We start from the raw sequence: 19,063 nt of genomic DNA on the forward strand, positions 1-19,063 counted from the left end.
ACGATATGCTGCTCGTATCGGAACTTGAAACCTTCCTTTCAATATAGATTCAATATAGATGGTGCAAGTCAAGCAACATGCATCTTCAATTATTATCTTCCAATCACCCACATGTCTCCAAATTTCTACACCTAAACATACCTGTAGGTTTGGGAGCTGGTTGCAGAATTGATAACATGATAACTAATGATTGCAATCTAAAGATTTAGCCCATCCTCATCATTATCTCAAAATTGTAAAAAATTTGACAAGGGCGATGCGTGGAGATTTTCTGCTTAGTTGCTTCTGCCTAGACCAAACTGCTACACTATCCAGCCTACATTGCAAGAGAGGGTTCAGAGTGGCACTATTTTGAAGCTAATGCCAAACCTACCTTTACATTTGTAGAACAAAGATGATGTAGGACTTTCACTGGGCATTGTGATCAATCATGTGGCTGCAGACAGTAATTAATTTTGGCATTTTGTTAGGTCATTAGGAAAGTTTGCCGAGGGAGGTTGATCTCAATCCCACCTCTCTAGCTGTTGCGAACCATTCTTAGGCCCGAAAGCTTCTTGCTCAACTAGATTCAAGGTGTCCATGAGGAAATCGACAGGGTCATCACCAATGCATCCTACAATAGCAGTGCCTTGGATAACATGGACAATGGCAAGTTTGATTTGATGCTACTCGCATTGGAATAGTTTCACCAGCAAATCCTGCACGTAACCAGAGACATGCTAGAGACTCTCAAAAGCATGTCTCAACGACATAGGCTGCTTTGGCGAATTCCTTGGCACAAGTCGGCGGCTCACACACCTTTTGAGGTGAGCAAGAACAAGCTCCTATGAACTCACGTACTAATGAAGTCCTCCACGGTTTCACTCGAGTGACCAAAAAGTTTGCAAACTCAAACCGACACTCTCTTTCGCAGCCATGCCTCTCTTCCAACGAGCAAGAGCTTTTCAAACAAGATCTATAGCTTGGTTGAAAGCTTACCTTTTAGATTGTAGCTGATCAAGGTTATAATTGAAACCTTCAAAGCTGGACTCAAAAACTTGAAACTGTGGGACTTTTATGTACAATGCGCTAAAAATGTCTTGGAAGTTTAAACAAGATGAATTTCATTCATGTGGCCCAGAGAGAGAGAGAGACAGAGAGAGAGTCAAAGAAGATGAAGTCACTAAATGCATGCATTGAAAGCCTCTTACAAGGAGCATACTTGGACCAATCACCTTAAAATAAAAATTCCCTTGGAGTTGCCCTCACGTATTGTTTTCAAACTATGGCCTTTTAGTTGTGGATTTTATGTGGTTTGGGTTGCCTTTGATTAAATGCACGCCACTTGTGAAAACAAGATTGTTTCCTCTAGATATCCTCCACACTTTTAGAGTCTCTCTCTCTCTCTCATGGCTTTCAATTCATCATCTCCACCCTCCTATGGCAGGCCAAAAGAATTGAACCTAATAATACAAGGGAGCTATCCACGTGGCTTCATAGGATGCAAGAATTTGAGAAAAAGCTTTAGTGCTGGCCAAGTAATCAAAATTACGAAATTCGAATAAAATGTCAAAAGCTACCTGGCCGGATCTAGTTCGTTTTTGTCTTTTTTGGTAGCGTCCGTTTTCGCCTTCTGAGCTCATTTTCGCTCTAGCTCTCCTCTCGTTTTCGCTCTGCTTTTCTCTCTAGCTCGTTTTCGATCCGGTGGCTTGCATTGTTTCGGTGCTGGAGGCCTTTGCAGTCTTCTTGTTGGCCGCTCGTCTTCCGATCCCCTTTTCTTTTCCCAGGTATGGTTTCGCTGTCGTTCATTGCCTCTTGTCTTTCACTTCGAGGGTTTGCTGTGGTAGGGTTTGGCAAGATGGAAAAAACTATCTGATCTAGAAGGTCAAGATCTGTACCCGTCTGGTCGCACGTGCTTTGTGGGAGATAACTGAAGGAGTGAAAAAGAAGCCTGCAGATTAAATGGGCAATCTGATTAAATCTGCAGATCCAGATGCGATCAAAAAGTGGGTGCTCAAGAATGTGCTCTCAGCCATTATATCGACAACTACAAATTTAGTGCTTGTGCAGTGGTGCGTGCATCCGAGTATTGGACAATGCTGTGTGACATGTACTAGACAACTAATGCGAATCAGATTCTAAGACTCTAAAATTAGATCTTCATGCTGAAGATGGAGGAAGGTGATTGGGTTCGCTGATCGGGGCTATTGTTAGGTCTTTCAACTTGCGGTTCTTGCTTCTCTAGGTTCGGTCCTGTGCAAGCCCCTGTACACAATCATTCAGCTGTTCCTTTCATAATCTAAGGACAACCTGGAGTCTTCCAAGCACTGCGCTTCCAAGGTCTATTTCAACTTGGCTTCACTCTCTCAGTATCTAACCCACCTGAGCAATGAGATCCCACGGGCTGACCCACATAGAGCTCCTAGCCCAAGTGTATCTCCAGAAAACTTGGACCATGAGCTCTAGATGAGCTCGAAAGCAGTCCGATCAGGAATCAAAGAGTCAAAACCAGCAACAATTGTGGTAATCACAGAGGAGCTTTCATTGATAACAACTCCGAGTGTTGCTGACGTAACATTTGCAGACCTTGGTGTACTAGTATGTATGTTCGAAATTGAAATCTGGTCTGGAAGGAACCAACAACCTTTGTGAAGATGAAGGACATCAAAAAATGCTTAGATTGCTCTGAGTGCAAATGTTGATATCCTTGGCATGAGGAAAGTCTCTTTGAAAGGAAATTAGGAGATAGATGGAAGTTGGAACATTGAAGAAAGCACTTAAGGATTATATAGGGTAGTTGTGAGTGCCTTCATGTGGTACATGGCTTGTTTTCAGAGCGAGCAAAATAGGTGGATCTACTGGTGTATATTTTTATTGTGTATTCATTTAGACCTTAGTAGCATACTATGGGCAGAAACTTTGATGCATGTTTTCCAAGTAATGAGAGATTGGAGGGTGAAAGCCTCTTGGAACACAGAGAGGGAAGACTTGGTGCTTCTTGGAAGCAGGTGAAAGAAGTATGCTATCATCAGGAGGGAGCATGCCAAGCAATCCTTGCCAAGTCCGTCTTTTTACCAACCATGGAAGGTTGATCCCTCACCACCTTCATCTTGGTGATGTGCTTGTGAAGTGAGTCCCACTCATCCATGTGCATCGAGAATCCTCGCATTATTGTTGATCCCATACATATTCCTCATCATGGTCCATGTTGAGAACGTTGTATGTGCAAGTTGAATATGCGGAAGGACTGAATTTGCAGTCATGCCAATGATAATGGCAAGGGCCTCTACCTCACGCAAGCAGTTGGCTTCGGATCTTCACCTTCCACAATGGGAGTTGCTTCCGTCGAGCTTACCTGTTTTCCCAAACCTAGAGGTCAGTCTAGTAGTAGCCATGAGGAGGAAACGAGAGCCTGTGTAGGTAGCCATTTCAGCCACCTTACATGGGTAGCATCAGAGAGCCAGTAAGGAGTTCAGGGGATTCCTTGCACCACCTCCTCCATCGTCATGAATGCTACTACTTTTGTGACCTCTACCTTGACAAAACAAGAGCATGGGATCAAGGGAGACATGACATGCGGGAAGCGACCCCACCAGAGACCAGCCCTTGGTGATATAGTTCAGAGATACCTAGGCTAGGCTGGTGGCATTGCACAAGTGCAATTGCATCAGAGAGTCAGTAAGGAGTTCAGGGGATTCCTTGCACCACCTCCTCCATCGTCATGAATGCTACTACTTTTGTGACCTCTACCTTGACGAAACAAGAGCATGGGATCAAGGGAGACATGACATGCGGGATGCGACCCCACCAGAGACCAGCCCTTGGTGATATAGTTCAGAGATACCTAGGCTAGGCTGGTGGCATTGCACAAGTGCAACTGTGGTCCAACTTACCAAACGCTAGGTGGAGGAGCTATGGACTACAATCTTGCTGAATGAAGAATGCTTGCAGCTCTCGCAAGCTTTTTGTGAGCAGGAAACATGCGGGAAATTGAGTAAATATTACCATCAGTAAATACCCTATAACCGTTGGTACATGGCATTTGAAAGCGAAATGCTCCTTCTATTCGATCTCCTGTTGTTCACATAAATTGCAAATGTGACCCTCTCTTGGTATGCCCTCTGCTCGTCCACTCTCAATGCGAAGTCGGTGTGATGGAGCATGGACTGCCCAATCGATATCCTCAAGGAGTGGGGGAGATGGATCCATGTGTATACTGATGGATCAATGGAGCCCGCGCAAGCAATGGTCTCTGTAGAAGCTGAGCTTCACAAGAAGCTTGCAGAGTGCTAACCAGGTCTTGAATGTGTGGATCCTCACCTCATGATACAGGAGGGGGACGGAGGGGCCTCAATGTTGTACTGGAAGGGATTTATCAATGTCGAGTCCTAGGCTCAAGCCATCTACATGTATGTGCATACCAGCACCTCTAGTCACCCTAAGCTACCAAAGCCATCTATGAGGCTAGGGCCAACCACACTACCCTGTGTCGCGCCGTAGTGCAAGAGCCATACTCCTTGATTGTGTAGTAGATATGATAATTTGGAACGCTGTATCAAGCTATCGTGGGAAGCTCCGAACTCAGTCAAGACTATCTGATGTGGGACCGAATGTTCATTACAGATCATCCGTGAAAGGAGGAGAAGCTAAAGCCTCTCAACTCGATAGGACCACGTCATCTTCGTATAGCAGAATCTAGAGCAAGGATCTAGCTACAGAGCAGCCAGCCCTCCTTAGAGTTCTAATGAAAGTCTTAATAGTACTTATAATTGTCTCTGTTCACCCTACATCCATCCCCTTGCCCGAGACTCTCTTATAAATTGCCATGACTGCCCAAGTGATCTCCTGATCAACTTCTACAACGTGTTGTGAGTCGATCTCTTGGCATTGTCTCAAAAGCATTGCAGAAATACACAAGGCAACAATAAACCCTTTGTCTCCATGCCCTGGCCTCCTAATGACCCCTTTTGAGTGTGAGTATGTGATCTATGGTCCCGTGATCTCTTTGGAAGCCTGCTCGTTTGAGTTGCTGGAGTTATGCAAAGTGGATATATTTTGCGTCGAGCATTGATGCATAGATCTTAGACATGACATGTCCAATCATAATGATCCTGTAGTTTTTAGGCTCATGGGATCTCATGCCTGTGATGGTGTAAAGGGTCTGGGTGTCTTTCATTTTCTCTTTTATTTTCTGTGTAGATTTTTGATCTTTAGAACAAACAAAAAATCTAAATTTGTATGATTGGACTTATTCTAGTCTTACAAAGGTATATATACTAAGCCAAGAGGCTGCGGATGTGTGGAACAGGTGGTGTGTAAAGCGTGTAGGGCAGCCTTATGGAGTGAGCATGTGATCAAGGCAGCTCGATTGGTGTTGTGGTGTGCATTGTAAGCCGTTGGGATGGATATACTAAAAACATATAGGTGTGGTCTGCTCCTGGAGGTGGTGGTGGGACGGAGAAATTCTGATATGTGAAGTGGAGGTAGGAGATCCCATGAGATAGTCAACTACATTTGAGGCCCCCCCCTCCCCCCTCCTCCCCCCCACGTGGAAAACAACTGAAGCCACCTAAGGAGGGCCAATGATCTAGGCCGGGACATCCCAACCTTGTGTAGATCAACATCTGGTAATAGATAGAATCATCGCGACAATCCAGAAGTGAATTGTGAGAGCTGGTGTGTACCTATCCTTGTGTTGAAGTCTCCAACAAGAAGGGCTTCCTGTGGCTCGAGAATCCGTGGTGTTTGGTTAGAGGGCTGCATATGATGAAGTTTCAGCCTCCTCTTGCAGGTCGCGAGCAAAGTGTGGGGTCTTGGGAGGAAATTAAAACTGCAATGAAGAGGTCCTCTCGGGAAGGGCGTTGGTGTGTTTCTCGCCTCTAGGCGGAGATCACCCCGTAGGGATGACCCAGGAGTCCTCGTGTCTCCCGGGTCTCATCTCGGTATCCTTCCTCCCACTTGTATCCACTGACTACCAGCAAAGGGCGCTCTGGAATTTGATTGTGTCTCTGTGTAAAAAGCTATGTCTCGACCTATGTAAGACTCCAAGATATTCCTTGGATCTAACCATAATGTACTGTAACAGCCCCTATGTAGGGGAGCCACCAGATACCCGTTGGGGACCTATCAAGACTGCCCCTCTCGGACTATTGCCACTGCGGTTGACATCCTGCTGTGCTGTATGAGGGTATGCCTCTCCTCTCCTCTACATGTAGAGGTGTAAGGTCCTCATCCTCTACAAGGCGAGCATGAGCATCTCTGAAGCGAATGATGAGAGGCTGGTCTCGGTTGGGGTCCCGTCCTATACGCCAGGCCCTCTCGATCCCATGCTCTTGGTCTCCTAGGGTGGAAGTCACGAAGCTGGTCGCATCATCAATGGGAGTGGCAGGTGTGCAAGGGATGCCTGTGGAGCCTTATTGGCTCTGTACTGCTACTTCAAAATGGTGGCCTTCGCAGGCTCTCATTTCATGACATCCACCCATCTGGAAGTCTCTGTGAAGGTCGACTGCATGGTGGCTATCTGTGTCTCTGTTGCCTCAACTGCTGCCCCACTGCTCGGGGCTGTCACTACCACTGTAACCTCCTCATGGAGCTGTGATATCTTCTGACCCAGGCCATACATAAGGCCGTCTTGCTCCTCTCATGTACGAAGGCAGTCCTTGCTCCACTCTTGTGTACGAAGGTCGTGTACCTCCATGAAGAGGTGCTCCCGGATCTTGCGACCAGGAGTGGCGGGTATGGATATGGCCTGAATGGGGGACTGGGTGATAGAGGGTAGGGACATAAGGCCAGGGGACTGAGAGTGATGAGGGGACATCTGGAATGCGGATATGGTGAGTTTAACTGACGAGGGGAGTGGTGGCTGGCCGAGGAATAAGGGTGATAGAAAAGAGGTGTACTGTGGTAAGGCATAGAGAGTTGGGCTAAGAGGGCATGTTGGGGCTGCCCCTGATCACATGCAGGTGATGATGATGATGCTACTGCTTACTCCAGCGCTGTTGCTGTCACATCCAGATTCCAGGTGCCGTCACCTCCAAGGATGACGTAGTGGATGTCAGTGATGATGATGATCTAGAGACTGATGTTGAGGTCGAAGCTGCCCCTGATCACATGCAGGTTGGGGCTGCCCCTGATCACATGCAGGTGATGATGATGATGCTAAGAGGGCATGTTGGGGCTGCCCCTGATCACATGCAGGTGATGATGATGATGCTACTGCTTACTACAGCGCTGTTGCTGTCACATCCAGATTCCAGGTGCTGTCACCTCCAAGGATGACGAAGTGGATGTCAGTGATGATGATGATCTAGAGACTGATGTTGAGGTCGAAGCTGTTTGAGCAGAGGTTGTGCTGGGTGCCTTCGTGCAGCAGTGCTATCGATCTGTAAGCCACTGGATTGCTGCGTTTGAGATCTTGGGTAGTTTCTGTTGCTTCTCCTCCTCCTTGGGCTTCTCTTTCTCCTTCACAGCTTTATTCCCTTCTGCCATTTCTCTTTCTCCTATTTCTCTTTTCCTTTTTCCTTTGCAGAAATTACCCTTTGCTTAAAATTATGGAGTGGGGAAGGGCTCATAGCCCTTCACACCTTCCATTATCTGAAGGAGAGTGGCAGCGGGGGCGTTGGCAAAATGGTTGGCCGCACCCACTAAGTGGTGGACTGAAGGGGGCTCCTGCTCACAATAACCAGTAAGTCCAAGCACAGCCAAGAGCCACCAGTATGAGTTTCAAGGGCACTCTCGGTGCTGGTGTCAGTTCGAACTGTTTTGATCAGTTCTCACTTGTTCTAGCGCAGATCGGGATGGAGATGTAGGCCCCTGACAGTGACTGTTACGCTCTAGCCGAGGTAACATGACCTCGGAAGAATCAGTCGACATTTCCCTTAAAGGATCTATGTTTGTAATATAATTGTTTGCGCTTCATGTAAATGATCGGGAGGGAATTAATATCAAGGTCCTAGGTGAGGGCTGATAGCACCAGACTAGGTGGATCTAAGGCTAAGGGCCTAATGCAAGAAAAGTGCCTAGGGGCAAAGGAAATTAAAGTATCCCAAGAGAGGGGTGAAAAGATGCATTAGGAAGGCCCTATGATGATGACATGTGGCATCTAGATCCATCTAGGGAGATGGGGCTTGTTGGAGTTAGTGAGAGAAGGAGAAGGTACTTTCACGTGTATGATTTTTGGATTTCGACCAGCTCTCACGCTCTAACAGGAATTGGCTGGGAGGGTACTCGTGGTGCTACTCCCGTGAATCTGCTGTAGTTAGTAGGAATGTATCTAATAGTTGGATCCTAAATATTCAAGCCTAACCATACACAGTATAATTTCTTTTTATTTACATAAAGACTGGCTTTCCTCAAAGTACCGAACACTATTCTTAAGTGTTCACGATGCTCAGTAATACTTTTATTGAACACTAGAATATCGTCAATAAAATGTAGTACAAACTTTCCGATATACGGACGTAGTAAATCGTTCATAAGCATGATGAATGTAGCTGGAGCATTGGTAAGTTCGAAGGGCATTACCAAAAACTCATAATGACCGAACCTGCTTCTGAAAGCGGTTTTATGCACATCCTCGGCTCTAATCCGGATCTGATGGTAGCCACACTTAAGATCTATCTTGCTGAAAATCACGGCTCCATGTAATGCATCTAGCAAATCATCAATCCGAACCATCGGATACCTGTGCTTAACAATGATATTATTCAATGCTTTGTAATCTATACAGAGGCGAAACGTATCATCTTTTTTCTTCTTTAATATCACTGGTGAAGCAAAGGGTGAGAAACTTGGTTGAATCTGTCCCAACTTGAGGTATTCTTCCAGTTGTCTACACACCTCTGCCTCTTCAGTAAAACTCATTCTATAGGGAGGTCTATTTACAGGTTCTGCCCGCGGGATTAGTTCGATCTTATGCTGAACATTCCGCTCTGGAGGTAATCCATAAGGTAGTTCATCCCTAAAACATTCAGAGAACTCCTCTGCTATTAGATTAGCCAGCTTGGCCATCTCACCACTTTGAACAACATCAGTGCTAGCCAAAAAATCATCAACCGGCTCTATCGATGCCGTACAAAGGAATAAAAACTCTTCTTGAGCTTTTCGGATTTCCATCACGGAGACCAACGGTCCCTGAGGTATATCTTTTCACCTCGTAAGACATAAATCACATCATTCATCTTGAATTGATATACGTGCTTTTTCCAATCAATGGTTGGATTCTTCCTAAAATGCCACGCCATACCCAGGGCTATATCTGCATGAGCAAGCTTAGTCATTTCAAAATCAAGCTTCTCAGCATAGTCCTGAATACGAAGCTCCAACTGGGTAACCCTTTGGTCCCATACTTCAGTTGAACTTCCATCTGCCATCCGTTGGATGTGGACATGCGTGAATTGAGTGCAGCAATGTTTGCACATGGGACCGGTGTAGTTGCAGATATTGATCCCAACTTCCCACGTGTTGTCCCATTTTTCTTACATCTTGGTCTCACCAACATCCATACGCATAGTCAGATGGGCTAGTCTTTAACTTCAGCCTCTTCACGAGCTTGGAGTTAATCACATTGTGAGTTGACGCCGAGTCAAACAACACAATGACATCATGATTGGCCACTTGCCCTTTCATTTTAATTAACTCCGTATCATTAAAGGCTGTATACCCCATTGCTGCGGGCTTAGATAGGATGTTATCAGGTGCACACGTTACTAGCTTAGTAACAGACACACATAACAAACAAGGTACTGACCTCTGAGAAGATCGCGCTAGCTGAATCTGCATCTGTTCCGCTCTGGGACTTCCCTCCATCTCCACGTCGCATTCTGAGACTACCATCTCAGCCATCCGACGATCCTTATTTCGTGGACAATCCTTCCACTAATGAGACTGAAGGCAACCAAAACACAAGTCTTCTCTCCTCGCTTTTTCTCTTTGCTCTGGGTTTAAGGGAGACCTTGACCAAGCCCGGGCTGCCATTGGTGTTACTTTCCTCTTCACTCCAATGGTGGTACTTGATTTAGGAGTTTTAGCCGGTTTCGCCTGCTTGGCTCGACCACTCGGCTGAGAACCACTCCCTTTACTAATTCTTTTCTTCTTAAACCCAGATTTCTTCTTGTATCCATACTGGGTTCCGACCTGTGCAAACCCACTTGGCCTATTGCCTTTGGCATCTTCATAGTTCAGCGCTATGGCTATTGCATCATCCAACGTGTTCGCATACTTAGCCCGAACTTTCATTTTAATCCTATCATTCAATCCAAATATGAAATCTTTCATTTGGATTGATTGAGGTAGGGGTTCATCAACCTTCATTACGCTCTCTCGAAACTTATCAGTGTATTCTGCAACTGACAAATTCCTCTGACAAAGGTTTCTATACTGATCCGAAGCTCGGGATGCTTCGTCAGGAGGTAAGAAGTGTTTTGTGAATTCTCTTTTAAACCCCTCCCAGGTAGTGGATGCAATACCATCTTTTTGTTGTTTAATCCACCACCGATCCGCTGCCTTACTAAACATGTGGGTGGCCTCGCGGATCTTCTTGATATCTTTTCTGATTTCACAAATGGCGAACGCCTCGTCCCATTTGTGTAACCAAGTCTCAATGACATCAGAACTACGGTCATTCATCCGACCAGAATACTTTTCCGGCCTATGATTGGCAATATTAGGTACTTTAGCCTTCCTAGGGTCGATCGTATGGACACTAGACTCCGGTTCCATTGGAGCCTTTCCTTTCTCATCTCGAGAAGGTCTGGCAGACATACTGTGTATTACTCTTCTAAGTTCAGACTGCCCTGCATTGGCCTGTAACTGTTGCGCTAATAACTGCTGTAAGGCATCCTCAAGTAATGCAATCCTGCCAGATAAGGTGTGAGCTACTAGGCGCGACACCTGCTAGGTCGGCCAGACTCCTGACTCACCAGGGTCCCTTCTGGAAGCTCCTTCTTCTGCTTCCATTCAGGTCAATGGGTGTTTAAAAAAAAAAAAAAAACACCGTTAGAAACTGTATTTGACACAATTCCCTATACTAGGGAATACCTGCAATCTGACAACTATATTGACCAGGTAATTGACACAGGCATATATCCAATTACTGCTTTTCCCTATACTAGGGAAATTCTTGCAAATCAACTCAGAGTGAAGAACACAGGCATATGCACAGGCATAGTCTTAAAGACTGTCCACAAAGTTTATTATTATTATTATTATTAATATTATTATTTCACTTCAGATTCCCTTCTGCTGTACAGAAATAAATGAACTGTAAATTGAAATTTTGTACAGAAAGGAAAAGGACTGCTCCCTGGTGGTTCGCTCCTGCCACCCGATTCAATCCCCTGGAGTCTTCACGTAACTCCCTTATAGCAGACGATATGACCTTTTTCTTCTTTTGCAAGCTGTTCTTCCGTTGGCTAATTCGCAAAGAGATCGACCAGAACCTCTTGATCGCTATGAAGCTTCATGGAACGGAATAGAGAGCTGTCTACGTGATCTTGGAGGACTATGGCTGTGAGTCCGTTAGGGAAGCAGGTCGAAATTCATCACGAGCCAGTCAGCCACGTAGCCAAAGAGCGTAGGCGCGGGATATGCAACGGTTGATAAGCCACGAAAATTCCACGAAAATTTTGGGGCGCTTGACGACGATACGCAATCCAACGGAGACCAGGGAGATGGGGCTCTGTGAAATGTTAATTTACCCCTCTCATGCCTGCGCTCACTGTTCCGTCAGATTTCCCTCGTCACAATTCACGAACTAGTTCCTTATCTTTAGAAATGAAGGGCAGCGCCAACACCTCGCCCACGGGCTGTTCCGTGACCGCATCCCACCATCGCTAAACGCGTCGAAGGGCCTCCCCGTTCACGAGCTACTATTCCCTGGCCTTATTCAGATTTACCAAGTGAAATGATCCTTTCTCTGTATTTCGTCAGTTCGGCGTCACGCGTAGCAGAGTCGTCCTGCGCTGTAACTTCAGATGGTTATCTGAATTCGTGCTTTCTGCCAGGTCGTTCTCTTCCAACGCAACCCCTCATTCAACCTGTAGCTCTGATACCAACTGTTAGATACATTCCTACTAACTACAGCAGAATCACGGGAGTAGCACCACGAGTATCCTCCCAGCCAATTCCTGTTAGAGCGTGAGAGCTGACAGAGAGTCGAAATCCAAAATTATAACCATGAAAGTACCTTCTCCTTCTCTCACTAACTCCAACAAGCCCCATCTCCCTAGATGGATCTAGATGCCACATGTCATCATCATAGGGCCTTCCTAATGCATCTTTTCACCCCTCTCTTGGGATACTTTAATTTCCTTTGCCCCTAGGCACTTTTCTTGCATTAGGCCCTTAGCCTTAGATCCACCTAGTCTGGTGCTATCAGCCCTCACCTAGGACCTTGACATTAATTCCCTCCCGATCATTTACATGAAGCGCAAACAATTATATTACAAACATAGATCCTTTAAGGGAAACGTCGACTGATTCTTCCGAGGTCATGTTACCTTGGCTAGAGCGTAACAGTGACTCGCACTAGGCGTGAATGCCTAGGACAGGACTGGAGCACATATGCGCTGTTTGAGCAGGTCAGGGTACCCGTGACTAGCGTAAGCTGTCCTAGAGCAGGTCCAAGGTACCCACGACTGGCGTGAAGCAGGTCTGTGTGGCACGACCTGAGAGAACAGCTTCTTTCTTTCTTGGAGCTGGAAGTTACCCAGAGGGAGCTGTCTGTTGCGGGTTTCTCCTGGAGTTTATGGAGCAGTCGATGGAGCTTCCTTTTTACGGATTTTCTGGAGTTCCTGGAGTAGTTAGAGGCGGTAGTAGCTGAGGGAGAGGCCGGCGTGAACTGAGAGGGAGGTGGGGGTGGGCTGAGGGAGAGGCGTGGGTAGAAAGAAAGAAAGAAAGAAAGAAAGTCCATTAAAAGTCTTCGAAAGACCAAAAAGGGTCTATGAGACTGTAAGAAACTGAACTGAAGGGTGGAGCCACTAAACTGGCATCAATACCCAGATCGAATAATCCATAGTCATGCCTGAGAGGGAGGCTGTGGTGGGCTGAGGGGGAGGCGGGGTGGGCTGTGTGTGTCTGAGAGAGAGAGAGAGAGAGAGAGAGAGAGAGAGAGTTGCATGTTTTAATGCAATTAGTCAATGCAGAGGATGGCTGAAAGTTCAGAAGATGGTCACAGCAAGAGTGATGTATCAAGAAGAAAGGCAAAGATGGTTGAATACAGTACTAGAGATGGCGTCAGCAGGAGTAGTGCATCAGGATCTTCCGCAAGCAGTACAGAAGAGAGCAAGAGTGACACATCAGGAGCAGCCTTGACATCAAAAGGACCAGAGCAGAAGTATAGGAAAAGTATCATACAAAGAATTCAAAGCAGTTTTTCAATCTTGGGTCACTTATTTTACAGGACTAGTAAGGATGATTTTGAAAAGAGGTTGCAACATCTATCCAAAGAGGAAGCAGCAGCTCACACTCGCCTAAAGCGGCGTTCTCAGACCTGGAGGAAACTTGCGAGGGGTCTTATAGTTTATTCAATCATAATTGAGGTGATCTCCTTTCTCTGTAAGTAAAAGAGCAATGGACATGGATAAAGCAGTGCATCAAGAATACATAATATCTGTAGGAGGGCATTTTTTTTGAGAAGGTCAAAGAGTTGAAAATCTATTTGACTACATTTATAGAGACAATTGCAACTATCTTTATCGATGTAGATTTTTGAATTTGAATGTAAAAGGCACATCTTCATACATATAGGAACCATGGTTCATGTTTGCACATCATGCTGACATACTGATTGCAAGTTTAGATAATGATGGATCCAAACCCATGATATGTCAGCATGCACAGTTTATTTCTTTTATCTGTTGGATGCTTTTGTTTTATACAAAGATCTTCCCTTGCAAAGAAATTTCTGCCTTTTTGTAGATAGGTAAAAATAAACAGATAGATGGATACATTTTGTCAAAGTTGAGAGCCAATCCAGGCATGGGTCTATGTTGGATAGGTGAGACACAAAGATGTGTGTGTGTAAAGGTATGTATGTGTGTGTGTATTGTCTGATACATACATACAATTAGAGACAAAGCAAGGGAAATATGATATGATATGATTGTATTAAAGTCCGCTTGAAACCCTTCAGGATCCATGGGACTGATAAGCGCTATTAACTAATAGTGGTTCTTTTACATCCGAGAAATCTTTACAAAACTTGCTATGTCATGAGGTTTGCTCAGCTAACTGCATACTTTGCTATGGTGTTCCAAGACTTACTTTAGGTAGCCCCCCAACTTTTTGGCTGGTTCTAAAAAGAGTTTTTAGGTTGTCAATGCGGCCACAAATTTTCTCCCTGTCCATCCGTATGCCATGTGCCGTGAACCATGAGAAGACTTTGGTGCACCAGGTGCCCTTATTGTGCTAATCATCATGAAGACTTCATAGCTAGTCTAGGATATCCATGAGCATCCATTTGTTGAACTCGTCTGATACAAGTGATTGCTTGGAAGAGAGCATCTATCATCACCATGGGTGCCGTAAACTCTTTTCAAATGATATTGCGGTCTTACCTTGGATCATGCGACATAACATTATGACCAGGGGCCTCTCTATCCTTTGCCACATCCTCTCTGGTAGGTTAAGTCCCTAAAACCGTGCGTCATACATTAGGGAAGGTGTAACTAAGGTGTTGAAAAGCCAACCCTTGGTTGTGTCCTCCTAAACTGTGACTTGATGCACTGTCGCTCAAGGAGTCGCTATCCTCACGTCTATTGGGCCTCCGCTACCATTAATGATTTGGGTCCACTGAAAACCGCCCCAAGATATTTGTATGAGCTGATAATCTCAATAGGGCCACTTTTGTATGTAAAAGTGTGGGTGTGGAGATGTTCATGACCTTGGTCTACGAAGGCTGATCGTAAGTCCCGCTATGCACAAAACTCCTCCAAGGCATTTAAGTGTTTCTGTAATCTCTCAACCGAATCTAAGATAAGTACAATGTCCTATGCATATAGCAAGAGAGGGATCCAGATGTCAGCTAGGTCTCCCCTTGGAACCACTAAACCTCTCAATGAAGATTGAGGCTCATCAATGTATCTGCCAAGTAGTTTTGGAGAGAGTCGACAGCCTTGCTTCACTCCAATCGTGCTAGAGATCTCCTCTGACATGTTTCTTGGGACCTTGACCCGTCCACTGATGGTTTCATACAGTGCGATATTTCTTTTGATTAAACAGTTTTTCTCTGATTCGTCGCCCCCTGTTGTCGTTTTCGCCACCTCCCATGTTGTTGCTCTCCATCTCGCAGCTCTCTACGAGTCCAAGAACACATCCAGGATTCTCACCCTGAGAAACCAAATCACTAAGCACTTCCAAAATAAGACAATCGAGCATATATGAAACGCTTTGTATATTTTGAGGAAAATTTGCTATAACATTACTATATTTAAAAAAAAAGTATTAGCTTCTTGGGTTTAATCAAAATAAGCAAAGTATAAAGCCAAGGAAAAGGCTGCATCAAACCTGAGGATGGTTGTAATGACTTTGACATTAACCTCTTTCTTAGGATTCAAGAGGATTAAAATCTCTTCTTCACCAAATTCAAAAAAATGAGGTTGTTGTCGAATTAACAACATAGCGGTGAATGAACTTCCAATCTGCTGCAATAGAATCATATTTTCATGACTCATCTTATTGAGAGAGTAGTCTACATCGTATTCTTCCTCACTTGCTATGTCTTCTACATCCTCCTTCTGCTATAAAAGTATAAAAAAGTTATGCGATGTACACATCCCAAATAAAGGCTTAAACAAGCAGATAAGGTTTCATACATGCTTTCATTAGAGTGAGTCTCTCCTCCTCTTGGAGCAAAAATTTAAAAAGTAAGGTTTCATACATGCTTTCATTAGAGTGAGTCTCTCCTCTTCTTGGAGGAAAATTTTAAAAAGTTATGAGATTTACACATCCCAAATAAAAATAAAGGTTTAAATAATCATAGAAGTATAAAGATAGCATGCTTTCATTAGACTCAGTCTCTTCTCCTCTTAGAGGAAAATATAAAAAAGTTATGAGATTTACGCATCCCAATTAAAGGCTTGAACAAGCATACAAGTATAAAGATAAGGTTTTATACATGCTGCAATGTAGTCATATTTTCAGGTTGTTTCCCAATGGTAGCAATTAGACGCTGAATACTCTCAGCCCGAAACGCTAGTAGATCGGCTTCTGTATATGATTTCATTTTGACTGGTAACTCCAAATCAAAAATCTCTCTAAGAAACAACATGCAGTTGTAGGCAACTCTCCACCCATAGCTGTGCCCATCTTTTTGCTCCACTGGTAGATGTCGTTTGAATTCTACTTGGTCTTGTTGCTTCATGGTTGTTTTGACAGCAGATACTAGCCGATATGCAGCACTATCTATCATGACATATTAAATATATTAATATGTCATGATCATAAGATATGCTCTCAGCTCTCCATCCCTCCACTACCTCTCCTCTTACCTCTCCATCCTCCTTCTACCTCTCCATCCTCCCTCTCAAACTTCAGATTATTGTAAGGAGTTAGAACTTAGAACTTAGTTCATGACACATGTTGATTGTTAAAGCATCATTCATGGATAATAGATGATACCAAGTAGATCAATCATCATAGGAATTTAGAATCATAGAAGCATGCATGATGCTTCAAGTATAGATAATTGTATTATGTATAATTTGCACTCTATTGATAATTGTATTATGTAAAAAAAATATTCGTCGCCTCCTGTTGTCGTTTTCGCCACCTCCCATGTTGTTGCTCTCCATCCTGTAACTCTCGAGCCTCTCCATCTTTGATTCCTGGGCCCTGGCACCCACAGCTTGCTCTCCTCTCCATCCCTCCATCTTGCAGGTTGCTCTCCACCCTACAGGCTGCAGCTTGCTCTCCATCCTCTCCATCCTGTAGGTTGGTAGTTGCTCTCCATCCTCAACCTGCTCTTAGCTCTCCATCCCTTCACTACCTCTCCTCTTACCTCTCCATCCTCCTCCTCTCTCTCATCCTCCTCCGACTCCTTCTAGCTCTCCATCCTCCTTCTATCTCTCCATCCTTTCCCACCTCTCCATCCTCCCTTGCAAACTTCAGATTGTTGTAAGGAGTTAGAACTTAGAACTTAGTTCATGACACATGTTGATTGTTAAAGCATCATTCATGGATAATAGATGATACCAAGTAGCATAGGAATTTAAAATCATAGAAGCATGCATGATGCTTCAAGTATAGATAATTGTATTATGTCTCTCCATCCCTCCACTACCTCTCCTCTTACCTCTCCATCCTCCTCCTACCTCTCATCCTCCTCCGACTCCTTCTACCTCTCCATCCTTTCCCACCTCTCCATCCTCCCTCTCAAACTTCAGATTGTTGTAAGGAGTTAGAACTTAGAACTTAGAACTTAGTTCATGATACATGTTGATTGTTAAAGCATCATTCATGGATAATAGATGATACCAAGTAGATCAATCATCATAGGAATTTAGAATCATAGAAGCATGCATGATGCTTCAAGTATAGATAATTGTATTATGTATAATTTGCACTCTATTGATAATTGTATTATGTATAAAATATAATTTCTTAGACATAAATTGTACCATATTGCCGTTTCTTCTGTTTCTGTTTCGGCAGGGGTCGGAAACTCCGTTTTCTCGGTTTTTCCCGTTTTCGTTTCTCCTGTTTTCATTTCGGTTGGCAACTATGCTAGACCCTAGCCTTTCAATCCACATTTGCAAGCATTGTCAAGGTCCTTCCATGATTATGGCGGACGTAACAGCTACTTGCACCTTGCGGCTTGCTCCGCTGTATAGCCATGTCACTCTCTATCTGTAGGGCATTTCCTATAGCAACTGTCGTGTCGCCCCCTTCCGGTGGTGGATTGCCTCTCTTTCTCTTCTTTTTATCAAGAGATCTTGCCTTTGTTTTCTGTCCCTATAGTGGATTGTCATTGCTTTGATACCAAATGTGAAGAACCAGACTTGCGAGAATGCAAATGGGTGCAATGCATGCAGAATTTCGACGTTGTTTGGGCCCTCCAATGGGGGAAGAGTGCCCTCGTGAGAGTATTTATTTCTGCTTGACCTATGTGCAAGGTGAGAAGGTGAGAGAGATTGTAGATGCATGCAAGGTGCTGAATAGGGATGCCCTTTCATGAGATCACTCAAGGTCCATCTTCCTGTTTAGACCTACCCTTAGCACAATGTAGTACTCTCTAATGCACTCCTTTTCCTATTGCCCCTAGGACCTAGACATGTGGGTGCACGTCTTTATTAATAATCATTGGCCAATGTTACATAGTGTAGTGGTACCATTTACATAACTTGATCGCTCGTAAATACAAATAGATACTGCACCATCAAATTGGCGTGTTCTAATGATTATTAATTAACTAAATAATCATTAATCTTATCAATAACTTGTGAGAAACAATGAGAGCAAGAGTGAGCAAGAGAGAGTGAGCCGAACGTAGGTCACTCAATAGTGGACTGAATGAAGTAAAGTACAAACAAGAGATGAGGGGTTTTGTCTAATTGACAAAACCCTATCTAATCACTAATCGTAGTTAGGGATTAGACTATGGTTAGGGGGAAAAACCTCTAAGAGGGAAAAGTGCCCCTAACCCACTTATTACATTACATTGGTCACTGCCTAGAATATGATAATAATTCTAACACCCCCCTGTAGTGCCAATGTGGTGTACAAGGTAGTGATCAATCACCAAAAGGAGATAAGTTTAGGGCACTGGGAAATGCCTCAAACTTCTCACGTGAAGTGCTTTGGTGGAGATGTCTGCAACATTGTCATGTGTTGACACATAGATCATACTGATCTCCGGTGCATGCACTTTTGACATAATGATAATGAACCTTAATGTGCTCCGTGTGATTTTTGCCACTGCTATAGCACTCTGACTATCAGTGAGAATTGGAGAAGGACCCTCCAATAAGAGACGAAGATCAGCAAACAAACGTTGCAGCCAAACGCATTCAACTATCGCTGCGTTGTACTTAGCTTCTCATGAGGAAGTAGCCAGTGTAGATTGCTTCTTGCTCAGCCAAGAAATGCA

The 19,063-nt window shown here is 44.4% G+C and overlaps 1 protein-coding gene across 2 annotated transcripts in view; it reads left to right on the forward strand.

The window, feature by feature from the left end:
- Positions 1-1,547: 1,547 nt before the first annotated feature.
- Positions 1,548-19,063, forward strand: part of LOC147893561 (uncharacterized protein At2g24330-like) — a 34,104-nt gene continuing 16,588 nt past the window's right edge. Inside the window, exons 1-2 of one of the 2 annotated variants that reach the window (XM_087386239.1) lie at positions 1,548-1,766; positions 13,122-13,517. In XM_087386239.1, coding sequence (XP_087242365.1) covers positions 13,125-13,517 — 393 coding nt within the window. In that variant the 5' untranslated portion in view covers positions 1,548-1,766; positions 13,122-13,124. The other variant, XM_087386240.1, reaches the window with a different exon arrangement.

This window comes from Dipteris shenzhenensis, chromosome 15 (assembly GCF_047967505.1).
Source record: "Dipteris shenzhenensis isolate YYH24624 ecotype China chromosome 15, Dip_SZ_1.0, whole genome shotgun sequence".
In the NCBI taxonomy this organism is placed as follows: Eukaryota; Viridiplantae; Streptophyta; class Polypodiopsida; order Gleicheniales; family Dipteridaceae; genus Dipteris; species Dipteris shenzhenensis.